At 41.3% G+C, this 14436-nt stretch overlaps 1 protein-coding gene across 4 annotated transcripts in view; it reads right to left on the reverse strand.

Moving 5' to 3' along the window:
- The window catches only part of LOC122658834 (paladin), a 216034-nt gene that overhangs the window by 110179 nt on the left and 91419 nt on the right, over positions 1–14436 (reverse strand). For 3 of the 4 annotated variants that reach the window (XM_043853963.1, XM_043853961.1, XM_043853960.1), the window contains 3 exons: positions 833–966; positions 695–754; positions 245–480 (listed from right to left, as the gene is read on the reverse strand). In XM_043853963.1, the coding sequence (XP_043709898.1) occupies positions 245–480; positions 695–754; positions 833–966 (430 nt within the window). The remainder of the gene's footprint in view (positions 1–244; positions 481–694; positions 755–832; positions 967–14436) is intronic. The other variant, XM_043853962.1, reaches the window with a different exon arrangement.

A 14436-nucleotide genomic window follows, 5' to 3' on the forward strand; every position in this document is an offset into this window, starting at 1 on the left:
GAAACATTAATAAATAATAACTATTACTGAACTATCATCAATAACATAATCACTAATTAAAAGTTTACCAAATTGTTAAAAACTTCTGAAAAAATAGAGGTAGTGCAAATAATGATACTTGAAAGTAAAATAATTTAAATAGAAATTGAAGTGTGTGTACAAGCGCACATGTACACGTGCATCCTTGGACCAAAATGCAAAACTGCTGCCAAAAACATTTTTGGGTAAGTACTTATATATTTACCTGCGAAGTATGCTGTAGAGCTCTGGCCTTGCTCTCATCCAGTAAGCAAAACTGCTTTGACTAGATGAACTGGAAAGGAGAGCTGCTCTCTCTGTATGGATATATACTGCAAAACAAATGAGGAAGTAGTATCTTTCCAAGTATTCCACAAAAAAGGAAAGTGATGCTTCTCTCTTCATTTCATCTGGCTGCCGTAGAATACTACTCCGATACGTAGCAATTGCCTCTCGTAGATTCTGTTACAAAATCAACAAGCAAACACCTTAAAGGAACTAAATTTCCAACTTATCAACTGAAAGTACTCCTTCAAGCTAAACAAAAATTTCATTGGGTAAGTATTTTTGGATACAGAATAAAAAACCTAACACAATAATCACAATTTGCAACTAATTGTGTAAACTGGCCATTTCACATACACACACACACACACACACACGTAAAGGGAGATACCTGCATGGACGCACATCTGTCAATGACTTTATCCACTTGCCTTTTCCCTTCTACACCACCCTGAAAGAAGGTAACTGGTAAGAAGAGCGAAGGAATAAGAGAAGATAATAGAACAGAAACAGGATTTCTTTTGACAACCTCCAAGACCCGAATCAGGCTTCTTATGACAGCATATTCTCCTCGGCGAATGGCCTCCTCTGAATTAGGTAAATTATCAGTGACATTGGATCCAGCATCAAAAACTTTTCCGATTGAATTTGTCCTTGGAATACCTATTTTACATAAGCACACAGACAAAATTTTGTTCTGAATACAGAGCAAAATTTCCTCCTTCGTAAAGTCCAAAGAAATAGAAAATTAAACATCGGTACCATTCCTAAGAATCTCAGTGGAGTAGGGAAAATCTTTAGCCTAAGGGGTGGGGAATCCTTCAAGTTGGGATCCCCAGTGGAAAGTGGAAACAACAGTTCTCTGAGAAAAACATCAGCGAGTTGTGACCCAATCCTTGCCAAAAGAGTCCTTCAAGTTGCGACTAAGACTGTTCAGAATGCTTAGGTGCTAGGCAATGTTTGTAAGAATAGGAGGGCAAATGAGGCGGTCAGGGTGACCGTCAAGCATCCCGACATCCTGGACAGCATCGCAAACATTCTGGAAACGTCCAGCCAAAACTGAGAGGGTGAGCTGAAAACAATAGGTTTTATTAGATCTTTCACTTGACCCATAGTTGTCAAGGCGTCGCCTTGATTTTTCACTCCTCCAATGCCTAGGATTGCCTAGACGACATGACAACTGACTTTTCTGTTTTTTTTTTGTTTTTTTGGTGAATAAGAATATATTACCAAAGCGAGGAAAGAGAAAAGGGGGGAGAGGAGAATACACAGGGAACAGGAAGGTGGGGGGAGCTATACAAAGACTCCTGCCCCACAAGCCCTAAAGAGGCAGGCTAGGAGGCTGAAATAACGAAACATCAAGATTCCAGGAAGTAACAATGTGCCGGTTCCAGGGAGTCCACAAGGGAACCATGGCAAAGCAAGTGAAGCTTGGAACTGACATCTAAGGAGATGGCTTTCCAAATTTTGTCGAAAGAACGAGAATTGGAGGTCCATCTTCTAAGGTTTCTCTCCATCCAAATATGAGAGATAACGGATCCAAACACAAGTTAACCAGCGGAGTCACAGATAGAGTTGCCTCAAAAGGTCATATCCAACCAAAGCCACTCTCAGGCGAAGGGTAAAGGCAGACGGAATGAAGGGTTTTTTTCCAGATAGTGGAGGAGAAAGGGCAAGAGAAAAAGAGATGGTTGACGTCCTCAATACCACCCCAGCATATGATATAGGAGGGGGAGACAGGAATGTGCCGGTGAAGGAGAAAGACTTGGGTGTGAAGGCAACTGTTCAGGGATCTCCAAACATTGAAGCTGTGGCAGGGGATGTGACCTTTGAACCAAACAAGTTTATGCCATAGGACGGTGGGGGCGTGGGTTCTAACAAAATTCCAAGCAGATCTAGAACTAAAGAGGCCATTGGCAGAGGGGGTCCAAATGATATCATGACAACTGACTTTTTTTTTGGTAAGTTCATGACAACTGACTTGACTGGTACAGAAACTGAAGTGTTGTAAAGTGACTTGATGAACAGTTTCTGGCCTTTCTCCATCAAATCTCAGGCTCTCAGAATTTTGAACCTTTGGTTGTCCGACCCACATCCTGATAGATTGTAGCGGGGAGAGAGAGAGAACCAACATCTCCAAAACGGCAGAACCTAAGGCCATTGAACAAGAAATTGGAAGAGGGTTTTCAGGGCTTTCTTCAAATTTATTATAGAAAATATTCCATTTTCCATCCCGTCCACCACCGCAAACCCCAGTTAGATTCAGGCATGATACACTTTTTAGTTATTGGTACCGTTTTTAAACCGTTCCACTGTCCCAGACAGGAAACAGTCGTCCAATTGAAAAGTACCCACTCACTTAAAAGGATAGTCTGGGTGGCAGTCAGGTGTCCGGGGCACGTCCTGGATGGCAACACACATCCCTTTAGGGTTATGCTCCCAAGATAGGCTAAAACAGTCCCAAATCTTCATTCACTGTCGATCCATCCATAAGAGGATTCATCAGGAGATCTGCAAATTTCCCATAGATCATGCTGAAAGAGTTGTATGAGGTTATGGACTTCAAGAAATCTCAGGTTTTTTATCTGAAGGTAGAATGTCGAGCACTCTTTACTGCTATATTATGGATTTTGTGGCTGTAAAGAAATAAAATGGATTTCAAGAAGTAAACTGAACAAGCCTATATGATGGCTACTCCAGCTACGGATTTGATGATATTTTGGATCTTGAAGAATTTAGATCCATGGACCACAGATATATGTGCTACATCAGAGTCTTGTCTGCTTAACCTCAGGAGAGAGGGTTCCATTGTATAAACTTCTTGGGAGCCACGGATAGCAACGTGAGGCCATTTGCCAGCAACCCAGTGTTATATGAAATGACTAAACACATTGAAGTCGACTGTCATTGTGTGACGAATACAATTATGAGGAAGTTGATTGTTACTCCATTTGTTTCTTCTTCAAATCAATTGGGTGATATGTTTACCACACCTTTGTCTAATCTTTCCTTCCGGAAAGTCTGTTCCAAGCCAGACATGGATGATCTATATGCTCCAGCTTGATGGGGAATGTTAATGTAATGGTCTTGTGAATGTACACTGCAGCAGTAGTTTGGGTAGTTACTAGTTAGGCCTTTTTCTATACTAGTTAATGTTTATATGCTGATTAGTAGGCATTAGGGTATATTTGTCTTTCCCTCTATTTTGTTAGAATATATTTATTACCCTACTGCTCATGGTTTGGCATTAATTCAAAGCATCAGTCTCTTTTCTCTTCTGGACTTGCAGCTCTCTTTCTCTTCTTCTTCCTCCTCTTCTCTTTTACGATATTGAACAACTTTCCTTCTCTGGTCCCTCTCTCTCCGACTTTCAGCACATCTGGTCCCAATGCTTCTTCCTGTCTCAATTTCTTCATCCTTTACAGCGGTTTTGACGATAAAACTCCATGAAACCTCAAAACCACAGACGCATGAAACCTAAAACTCGTAAACATAAATCTAAAACCCATGCGGGCCTTCTTAAGCTAATCTGGAAAATCTCCACTAAGCAGGACTCAATTTGGGTCAATTGGGTTTACTCCTATCTCCTCAAAAATGATACCATCTGACTGTTCCCCAACCTGCAGACCCCTCCTAGGTCAGACGCAAAATCCTTCTCCTCCACCCCTTAGCCTTTAGTGCCACCTCCTCTGTGATCGCTGACGGGACCTCCACCTCCCTCTGGCTTGATCCTTGGCATCCCTTAGGAGTCCTTTACAACTTCTTAGGTGCCTGTACGGTCTACTCTACTGGTATCCCTAAATTTGCCCCTCTCCTCAATCATCGCCCATGGCTCCTGATCCACCCCCTCCCCATTTTCCCCCAGTCTCACTCAAGTCTGGGCCTCTCCCCCCCCCCCCCCCGCCCTCCATCCCTCTCATTCAGACAAAGTCATTTGGCTCCCCTCCCCCAATGGCCTTTTTCGTTCTAGCTCTGCTTGGAATTTTGCTAGACCCCTTGGCAAAAATTAGTATGGGTCAAAGGCCACATTCCCCAACACTCTTTCAATGTATGGAGAACCCTTAAACTTTGCCTCCCCACCCAATCATTTCTCCTTCTCCACTACATCCCTGTTTCTCCTTCCTGTATCCCTTGTTGGAATGGTATTAATGATGTCAATCACCTCTTCTTTTCTTGCCCCCTAGCCTCCACTATTTGGAATAAAGCCTTAAATTCCTTTTGGCCCTGTAGTAGGCGTCTTCTATCCTTCGCTCGGGAGTGGTTATGGTTGGTTATGACTTTTTCAGGTAGTTCCATTTGTGATATCGCCGACAAGCTTGGGTTGGGGACTGCTATCTCTCATATTTGGATGGAGCAGAATCTCCGAAGATGGACCTCCAACTCCCCGTCAATTGACTTGATTTGGAAAGCCATCTTCTTTGATGTCAGCTCTAGACTTCATATGCTCCCCCCCCCCCCCCGCAATGGCTCTCTTTCAGATTCCCCAAGCAACAGGCACATTGTTGTTACCTGGGACCTAGATGCTTCTATTTTGTAGTCTCCTAGCCTGACTTCCTAGGTCTTTAGGCTTGTATAGCACCCCCCATCTCTCTCCCTGTGTATTCCCCCCCTTTTTTTCCTCCTGTTGGTTGTACAGGGATAGAATACCATGGGGGGTATTCTGGTCTTTTTACCTTTTATTTTTGCTTTATATTGAGTCAGTCATATGAGGGACAATTCTATCCATGTGATTCTTCTTTATTATTATAAATACATTGCTTGGGGGTCAGTCTTTGATCATCCAAGCCTTACTCTAATTCTGAATCTGTTAACACCTCCCCTCTAGGTTTTGGTAATGGTTTTTTTATTCACAAAAAAACAAAGTAGAGAATTGCCAGAGATAAGTAGAGAGAGAACCATTGGAAAGAATACCGAAGAGCTATAGGGTCAAAGAGATTGCCAGAACTTCATGAAACCTTAAGATCCTTGAAACCTAAAACTTGAAAGCATAAACCTTAGACCACGTGGGAACAGAAACTTATGATACCTATATGTTGTTCCCAGGTTGACACTGAGAGGGGGGGTGAATCAGGGTCACAATTTTTCTCTCATTGAGGATCCCCAATTTGATGACAATCACCACACACACGACACTCACCCAAACTGCTCCTACAAGAGTGACACTGTTCAACCTCACACGGCTGCGCAGAGCTGATATGAACAAAGCTACCAAGAGCTGATGTAATCACACAATGCTGGCATTCAACCTCACAACCACAAACACTGCAGAAGACCCTCACTGCTGTCACATTAATCACACACAAACGTGTACACACCCTAGCCTGACTGTCAAAGGCTCTACCAGGTGTGTACACCCATCCTACAATCGAGCACTCCAATATCCAACATGCATACAACAATAATAGGCATCCACAACACAAAGATATAGGTGCTTCGGCAAGTTGCCTACATGCACGGAATAATGCCCACACTTGGGCTCAACATCTATTTACTATTGGTCTTCAATAGCAATCAACAGTCCAAGTCCTACACCTGCTTTAACCCTTGATAATCAAAGGCAAGGGCAAGCAACCCCAATGGCATTGCAGTCATAGCTGTGACTCAGGACACCTTGCTTGCTTCAACCCCCAATGAATAGAGGCAAGGGTGTTACCCCCAATGGCTTCCCAACAGCCACTGGTAACCCAAATACAGAATTGGACTTATAACAATGCCCTACAATGAAACCACATCTAGCATACAAAGTGAATACACATAATCAAATGAAACATGTTAACAAGTTAACAGATGCTTACGACATGCACTGTCTTTGAATCTGGTATCCTGGGAAGTTCTTGAATTGCTGTGGAGCTTTCCTGGAGAAGTCCTGATAGTGGAACTCTCCTTCTTCTTCCCTTCTCTATTTTCTTTTTCCTTGGTGTTTTTACAAACACCTTGAGTGCACACACACATACACACACACATGTTGCCCTCTTCTTTCTTCTTCTTCTTCCTCCCTTCTCTTTTTCTTCCCTTATTCTTCTCTTCTCTTTTCTTTCTTCCTTCCTTCTTCTCCTTTCTTTTTCTTTCTTCCTTCTATGCAATGTTCTTCATAGATTCAACAAACAATCATTTCCCACGGTTTCAGCAGCTTCAATGAAGCTCTAACAGTTGTAAGAACTCAATGAGGATGGGTTCCATTCATACAACCAAGGGGAATGGAGCTTTTATTTATTCCGAATTTGAAGTTGGACCAGCTGGAGGCTTCAAAATGGAATCTATTTTGTAGGTGTACCAATACGCTGGAAGCACTGTAGCCTGGGACTACAGGGTGCACGAGCTTCGGACCAATCAGAGCCATCAGATGGGAATCAGTCGACACGGCATTTTATAAGCCGTGAGATCGGCTGACAGTCGGTCAGTCAGACCGAGTCAGTGCTTAGTCAACGGACCAATGGGAGCACAGAAGGAAGAATCTCGTCAGAAGAGTAACAGCACGGGCGCCGCATCGAGTCAGGATCTCGTGATGATTGGATCGTAACAACCCCGAGATGGTAGGCAACATTTCACCCTGTGATTGGTCACATCATATGGCCTCATCTCAACCGTAGATTCTGTCAGTGAAGGCGGGAGATCACATGGGCTCTTGGATACGAATCTATGCTATGCCGATGAGACTTCAGCGAACTAGGAATAGGCTTGTGGAATGTTGGTCTGGCCCTCGGTGCACGTGCACCACACGGGATTAATTGAAATCTCAGAATTTGTGGGCAAACGTCTAGATTGTCTCCAAAGGCGGGAAAATATCTTGGCCATCGGATTTGAATCCAACTTTTGGTGATTTGGTGTGCGAACGAGACCTCATTATCTGGAATCTTGAAGGTGTCCTTGGTGCACGGGTGATGCACTGAAATTCTGTGCTACACAGGGTTCTAAAAGTGTGCAAAGTCATGCATGACAGCATCTTTGCGCAGACCTATAACAATGCACGAAATGGAATCTTCTATGGTGTTCTATTGAACTCAGTTGCACCCAATCATGGCTCCAATCCTGTGAAGTGTGGCACACAAATATCCGTGCATTGCCAAATAATAGCACTAAAAAAGGAATCTGCCTGCGTGGCAGAATCTTAGCCACTAAGACTTAGATCCAGTGCTTGACGATGTAATCCCTTCATTTGAGCTCCCAGCCAGCCACAGAATCCGAAAGGGTATCTCGGCCATAAATTCTTCGTTGTAGCTCTGATTTGAGCCCCATTTGCGGCCACGTGTCCATGATGATGAGCACTACTAATCTAAATTGGCCACTTCAGCAAACTCCTTAGTCCTTACTGTTTTTCACGAGGAACAACAATTTTCATTTTGATTTTTCCGCCCAGTTCAGTCATTAGACCCTCTGGAAATGCCGACGAACACGCTGCCAGTGCATGATCCTAGGAAACTGGCATTTCCATAACACTGAGCCTTCACCCAAGGCTGCCGAGGGCTGCCAAACACTGTAAAACATCGAGGCAAAGTGTCCCATGCTGCCACATAAGCTATGATGCTCCTGTATCACTGCCAACATCTCAAATCATTGTCAAATGACTAAACTAGCCCTATGAGCTGTATCAACAATCCACTGACCTCTGTGACTAACATAATCACCAAAATATCCGTACTCTATAAAATTACAGAAATACCCTTGTAATGCAGTCCATGCCTGTAAATGGCAGAATTGCCCCTAATGACTTCCAACCACTGTGGGACCAATGTGTACATGCCAAAAAAAACAACTCAGCCTTATCCCAACTAAATGGGGTCGGCTACATGGATCCTTTCCAAACAAAGTAGGGAAAACTAAGGTCCTCACAAAGGGAAAGGAAAGTAAGAGAAATGAAGAATAAATAAATAAAAATAAAAATAAGAAATGAGATAAGAAAAGTTAGACAGAGGAAGTAGAAATCACCTAAAGTTGTGGAGAGAGAAGTGCCAGACAGATACTCTGAGAGAAACTACTGGAGTGCCAGAGAGAGATACGGTTGAAGAAATCAGATGTCTATTCCTTGGCCATTGAAAAGATACGTTCTTAATATGCCCATCTAGAGAACCATTTGCCTCAATAAAAGCATCTAGTTTATAATGTCTTTTTAAAAGGACAAAGAAAAGAGAAAATCCATCGAGTCTGGAAGTAATGGGATGCCTTCAGGTATATGAACCAGTATAGGTAGTAGATCCAACCTCTAGATTTGTCAAGCATTAGGATTTGGAGTTCTAGGACGTGGTGATATAATTAATTATTACAAGACTAGCCATGCTTCACATTGAAGAACACTAGGTAATCGATAAATAACACATATATAGAATGCTCAGACAGATAGTGTGTCATTGTCAAGGTATTGCCTAGGCAGCAAGGGCCCCTTAAGGTCTAAGGTGACCAAATGCCCTATGCAAGGTTCAAGGTTTTGGTCGAAAGTCGAAACCGAAATTTCAACCGAAACTTGTACCTTTTTTTTTTTTTTTTTCAAGTTTCGATGTATGGTTTTGAGGGCCAAATGGCTAAATTAGATCCTGGAACTTGCAGGACACCCTATTTTAGGCCATCTAAACATAGCGGAACTTTTAGATTTTAAAAATCGTACCCAAAATGGTAGTTTGATTTTACCCTAGGTTAGTAGTGACGTAGTGTACACTGTATACATTCTCTAATATTGGTTATTCTAGACATTGTTTAGCACTAGAACACATAATTCAAGTAAAACAATTTAAATGTGTATTAGGAATGATTCAACGTCAAATTGTAAACTATTTCTTAAATCATGGATCATACATGGTTCGTCACAAAGAGTAAAATATATCGGAGTCAACAATAGTACAATACAAGCATTGAGTCACCCCTATGCTCATCCTAGAGTCCTAGACTCCTAATATTGAAACGAGTGCCAGGCTGGATCAAAACCACTAGAATGTTGTTGATGTCGAATCAAGCTTCCTCTGACTGAATCACAAAAGATGCCTATGCCATGGTATGGCGAAAGAAACACTTGAAGCCACCCACAACAGCCCTATAAATGGAATCGTCGATGTACTCGAGGTACCCTTACCTAGGGTATGCATCTCCAAACTGTAAGGAACTAGATTAAGAACCTCATGTATGGCTAAAGGGCAAAGAACTCAAAGATGTCCACAAAATCTGACCTAGTGTGTGACTGGCCCTCATACTCAGCGACAGAGGGTAATGATGATGAAGAGCTAAACTGCCTAAACCGACCATATGCAATATAGTTGGAACCAGTGCTCCCGTGCCATATCCATATGATGGTACAGGCCACTGCCCCCCATGCATACCAATCTACTCCGTACTCAGGCCTCTGAGAGTATCAATCAAGCACATAACATCGATCATCGATGTCCATGGACTCCATGCTGTCATGCTGCTCAGGTGGTGGTATGAATCAGCAACGCGGGCCTCTCAAGTAAGCTACATGTATGGGGGCATGTCCATCATAGTCCTCATCCTGAGTGGCATGAGTAAACTAAGTCTCACCTATAAATCGCACCAGCTTTGACTCCTGGTAGTGGTACCTCTCACGCAATCCCCCATCACCATCATCAGAAGGGGATGGTGTTCGAGTGTCGCCACTAGAATGTGACCAGTTAAGGTCCTTATCATCATCAACACCATGCTGAGTCTCGAAAGGTTGGGGGTGTCTGTGAATGAACACGACCCTCTCGAGACGCCATATACTCATCCACATCAGCATCCATCTGACTAGCTATCTCGTGGTCAGGCCTACCCGTAGACCCTAGCTTGATCCATAATAGGGTCACCTCAATCATTGACCCACTGTCATAGGGGATCCTCCTCATCATTTGAGTCAACCTCGAAAATGATGGCAATCTTGATCAGATCTTTACCACCACCATCCATGCCTTGGCGTATGTGTTGCATCCTCAATCTCATGTTATAATGCACATACACCAACTGCTCCAGTCGTTTGTGGCCCAATTGGTTCCGCCTCTTTGAGTATATGAGTGAGAATGTACTCCAGTTGCACTCACATCCAAAGTTGGAACAAGTTTGGGAGAGCACCTTGATTGCAATCTGTTGATGTATACATTGATGCTGCCTTTCCCTAATAGTTCGAGCTTTTAGGTGAAACGGTAGTCATCATTATCTTTCTCCAGTTAGGTGCATCTCTCTTATAGAGCACTGACCACTCGCCTGCATTAAAAATTAAAATACTAAGATTATTCATGTTAAGTGATTGTACTTGGTGCATAGGTATATGAACTCAACGAAGACAAGATGATAAATAATGCAGTGGACCTACCATGTTATGTGCCTTCTCTAGCAGAATTTGAGGCTACACTACCAAAACTCCCAAGAGCATCCTTGAAAGTCTTTATCTATACTCATTTCAAACATGCTTCGCATTAGTACAAAATCGAGTAATTTCATTTCTTATAAATACTGGACAAATTAGTGACTACCAAGTCTCACCTCATTATTGCATTTCGCCTATAGACTTGCATTAGGCTCCAACTTAGCCACCACATTTCTACTGCTTCTATAAGTGATTCATCCATCCCAAGTCGTCGCTTGTAATGGTACTTGGGATTGAGATAGTATGCTGAGAATTACATAAATAACTTATCAATGCTTATGAATATGTAAATCGAATGTAAATTAACTTGTACTCAACAATTTCCAGGAACACCGACCCACCACGAGGTAATGCTGCTCTCAAGGAACTAAAACTCGTCTCGAGTACAGGTTTTGACCTGGCCAAATAGCGAGTTGGATCGAGATTTTGACGAGTTGGGGTCTTTTTTTTTTTTCAACTCAATGGCTGGTTTCGGTGGGTTTTAGACCTAGTTTGGTCATGAAAGTTGGTATACAACCTATTTTGGGCCATTTAAACACAATGGCACTATCAAGTCTTTAAAAATCAAAGTCCAAATAGGAGTTTCACTTAATAGGAAACTAGGACAAACACTTATTTAGGCCTAATATCATTTAAGTAAATGTTTTTGTATTTGTATTTCATTTACTTAAAATATTATTCATAAATAAGAAAATACCCCCGTATTTGAATCCAATAAAATAGTTACAAATAAAATTCCAAAAGGACAAAAATTCAACCCCCAGTTCAAGAACAAAAACTGGATTTTCAGCAGTAGGTGCAATTTTTAACTTTTTAATGTTGGGGTTTTTCTCAAATCTAAAAATTCCATAGTTCTTAATATGGCAAAACATTGCTAATAACCAAAAGTGCAGTAAAATATTCATTTGCTAATAACCAAAACTCCAAAAGTGCGGTAAATTAAGTTTGACCAGTACATAACTCCTTCAATATAAATCAGATTTAAGCAATCTTGGCTTTCCAACAAGTCCAAGATTGCTTAAATCTGATTTATATTGACGGAGTAATGCACCGGTCAAACTTAATTTGGTGTGCGCGAATGCTGTAAAAATTGCTCTGAATGAAAATATCTTTTTGGACATCAAAACAAATGAATATTTTACCGCACTTTTGGTTTTTAGTAATGTTTTACCATATCAAGATTTATGGAATTTTTAGATTTGAGAAAAACTCCAACATTAAAAATTTGGAAATTGCACCTACCGCTGAAAATCCAATTTTTGTTTTTGAACTGGGGGGGTTGACTTTTTATCCTTTTAAAATTTGATTTTTTAACTATTTCTATTGGATTCAAAAAGGGGTATTTGCTTATTTATGAATAATATCTTACGTAAATGAAATACAAAAAACATTTACTTAAATGGTATTAGGCATAAATAAGTATTTATCCTGGTCTCTAGCATAAATAAGTGTCTGTATACCAAGATTTCCCACCGAGATGACCAAAACCACGAGACCTCCCCGAGATGGGGTAATAAATGGTATCGCCTAAGATCTCGTCTCGAGCCCACAAACAAGCGAGATTTTCGTCGAGATCTCGCAAGTTTTAGTTCCATGGCTACTCTCACGCGATCCTTCATCATCTCCATGGCAACATACTAATTTGGCTAGGTAGGCTTCTTCTCAGAGTCTACCACCCTTAGTACTTCTCCACTGGCTCTATTATAAGAACCTTCTTCAGGTCTTGCCAGAACAGGTCAAAGATGGTAGCCTGTGCTGCCCTACCCTGTGGCGAACCTGACTTCCTCCAACCAAACCAGTCTTCTGAAGCAAACATAGACCTCAGACCAACCATTTTCGCCTGAAAACTCTTCAATGCAATATAGTAGGTGGCGAATCGAGTCATGCCAGGCCTCACCAAATCTCCTTCGCACTTCTCCCTCAACGTCTATAACGTGTATCTATGATTGTAGACAAATGTCTTGTTCGCTCAACCACACCAGCTACCAAGGATCTTTCCCCCATGTCCTTAAGCATGAGGTCAATGCAGTAGGCTGCACATGGTGGCCAAACGAGGTGGATTCTATTGTTGTGCCTGTTCATCAAACTTTCACCTGCCTTCTTAAAGTTGCTCTTGTTGTCCGTCACCACTTAGACAACATTGTGTGGCCCTACCTCATCCACAACATCCTTCAACAACTTGTAAATATATGTTGCATCCTTTTTCTCTTTGGGTGCATCCATAGACTTTAAAAGGATAGTCTTACCATCACAATAGACCATGAAGATGATGATGGACTGTCTAGAAAATCCAGTGCAATCATCACACATTATAGTCACTCTATAATTCTCCCATGTCCCCTTCAATGTGTCAATGTACTCATCCAACTCCTTTTATTGGGGCAAATATTCATCAATTCCTATGGAGTGGGCCCCTTCACTCCTGGGCCAGCCTTCCCTCCAGTATCAAGTATGGTCTGGTAGTATGTTCGCAAAGCAACATGGTTGTCAAGGTGTTGCTTAGGCCCCGGCTAGGCATCCAGGCAGATTTTTGGGATCTGGGTGGTTGTCACCTTAGTGGTATCGAGCAGATTTTTGGGGTTTGAGCGGTTGCCGCCTTAATGGCGTCAAACGCCTTGGTCCTTATTAATGCCGATTATCATTTAAGTAAATGATTTTATATTTTACCTAAGATATTATTCATAAATAGAAAATACCCCCTATTTGAATCTAATAAAAATAGTTAAAGAAAAAACAAATTCCAAAAGGATAAAAAGTCAACCCCCAGTTCAAGAACAAAAACTGGATTTTCGGAAGTAGGTGAAATTTTCAACTTTCTAGTCCTAGGGTTTTCCTCAAATCTAAAAATTCCATAAAACTTAATATGGTAAAACATTGCTAAAAACTGAAGGAGCGGTATAATATTCATTTGTTTTGATATAAAAAAAATATTTTCATTCAGAGTGATTTTGATACCATTCGTGCACACTAAATGAGATTTGACCGGAACATAACTCCTTCAATATAAATCAGATTTAAGCAATCTTAGATTTGTTGGAAAGCTGGTTTTGTGCTCTAACTAATACAAAAGGACTCATGTAAAAATAAAATCATTTGACCAGACAACTTCTTAGAGAATAAGAACATTTCTCTAAATCGAGAGCAGTTTAATTACTTATAGATAAGATCATATTTTCTAAGAACAGTATAAATCAACTGTATGTTTTGATTGTTTCACACTTCCAATAGCTTGCTTCATTAGTTCTGCTGCCTTCTAGTTCTATGTTGATTTTTGATGACCTGATGTGGATTAACATTGATTTTTTATGACTTTTTTTTTGTGAATAAACAATTCAATTATGAAAACCCCAAAGGGAAGGGAAAGAAGAAAAAAAAGGGGGGGGGGGACTATACAAACCACAAGCCCTAAGGAACCGGGATGTGAGACTAGAATAGAGAAATATCTAGACCCCAGGAGACAACAATGAGCCTGTGTTAGAGTTATTAAAAGCTATGTATAAGGGTAGTTTAGGAACTAGCCTTATGTCTAGTTTCCTCTTTATGTAATTTCTATTTTTCCTTTTTTTTATCTTTTACCAACCTAGAGAGTTGAATGTAATTCTCTTTTAATTAGTAATGAAGTCAATTGGGTGTGTGGAGAAGTCTCTCAACACACAAGTTCTTTCCACCGAAATACACTCTTCTTCTCCCTCTTGTCTCCTTCTTCTTCCTCTTCCTCCTCCATCTTCTTCTTCCTTTCTTACTAGCTTCCCTAACCTAAAAACCAACTTGGTATCAGAGCTAAGGGT

The sequence above is a fragment of the Telopea speciosissima genome, chromosome 4 (assembly GCF_018873765.1).
Source record: "Telopea speciosissima isolate NSW1024214 ecotype Mountain lineage chromosome 4, Tspe_v1, whole genome shotgun sequence".
Classification (NCBI taxonomy): Eukaryota; Viridiplantae; Streptophyta; class Magnoliopsida; order Proteales; family Proteaceae; genus Telopea; species Telopea speciosissima.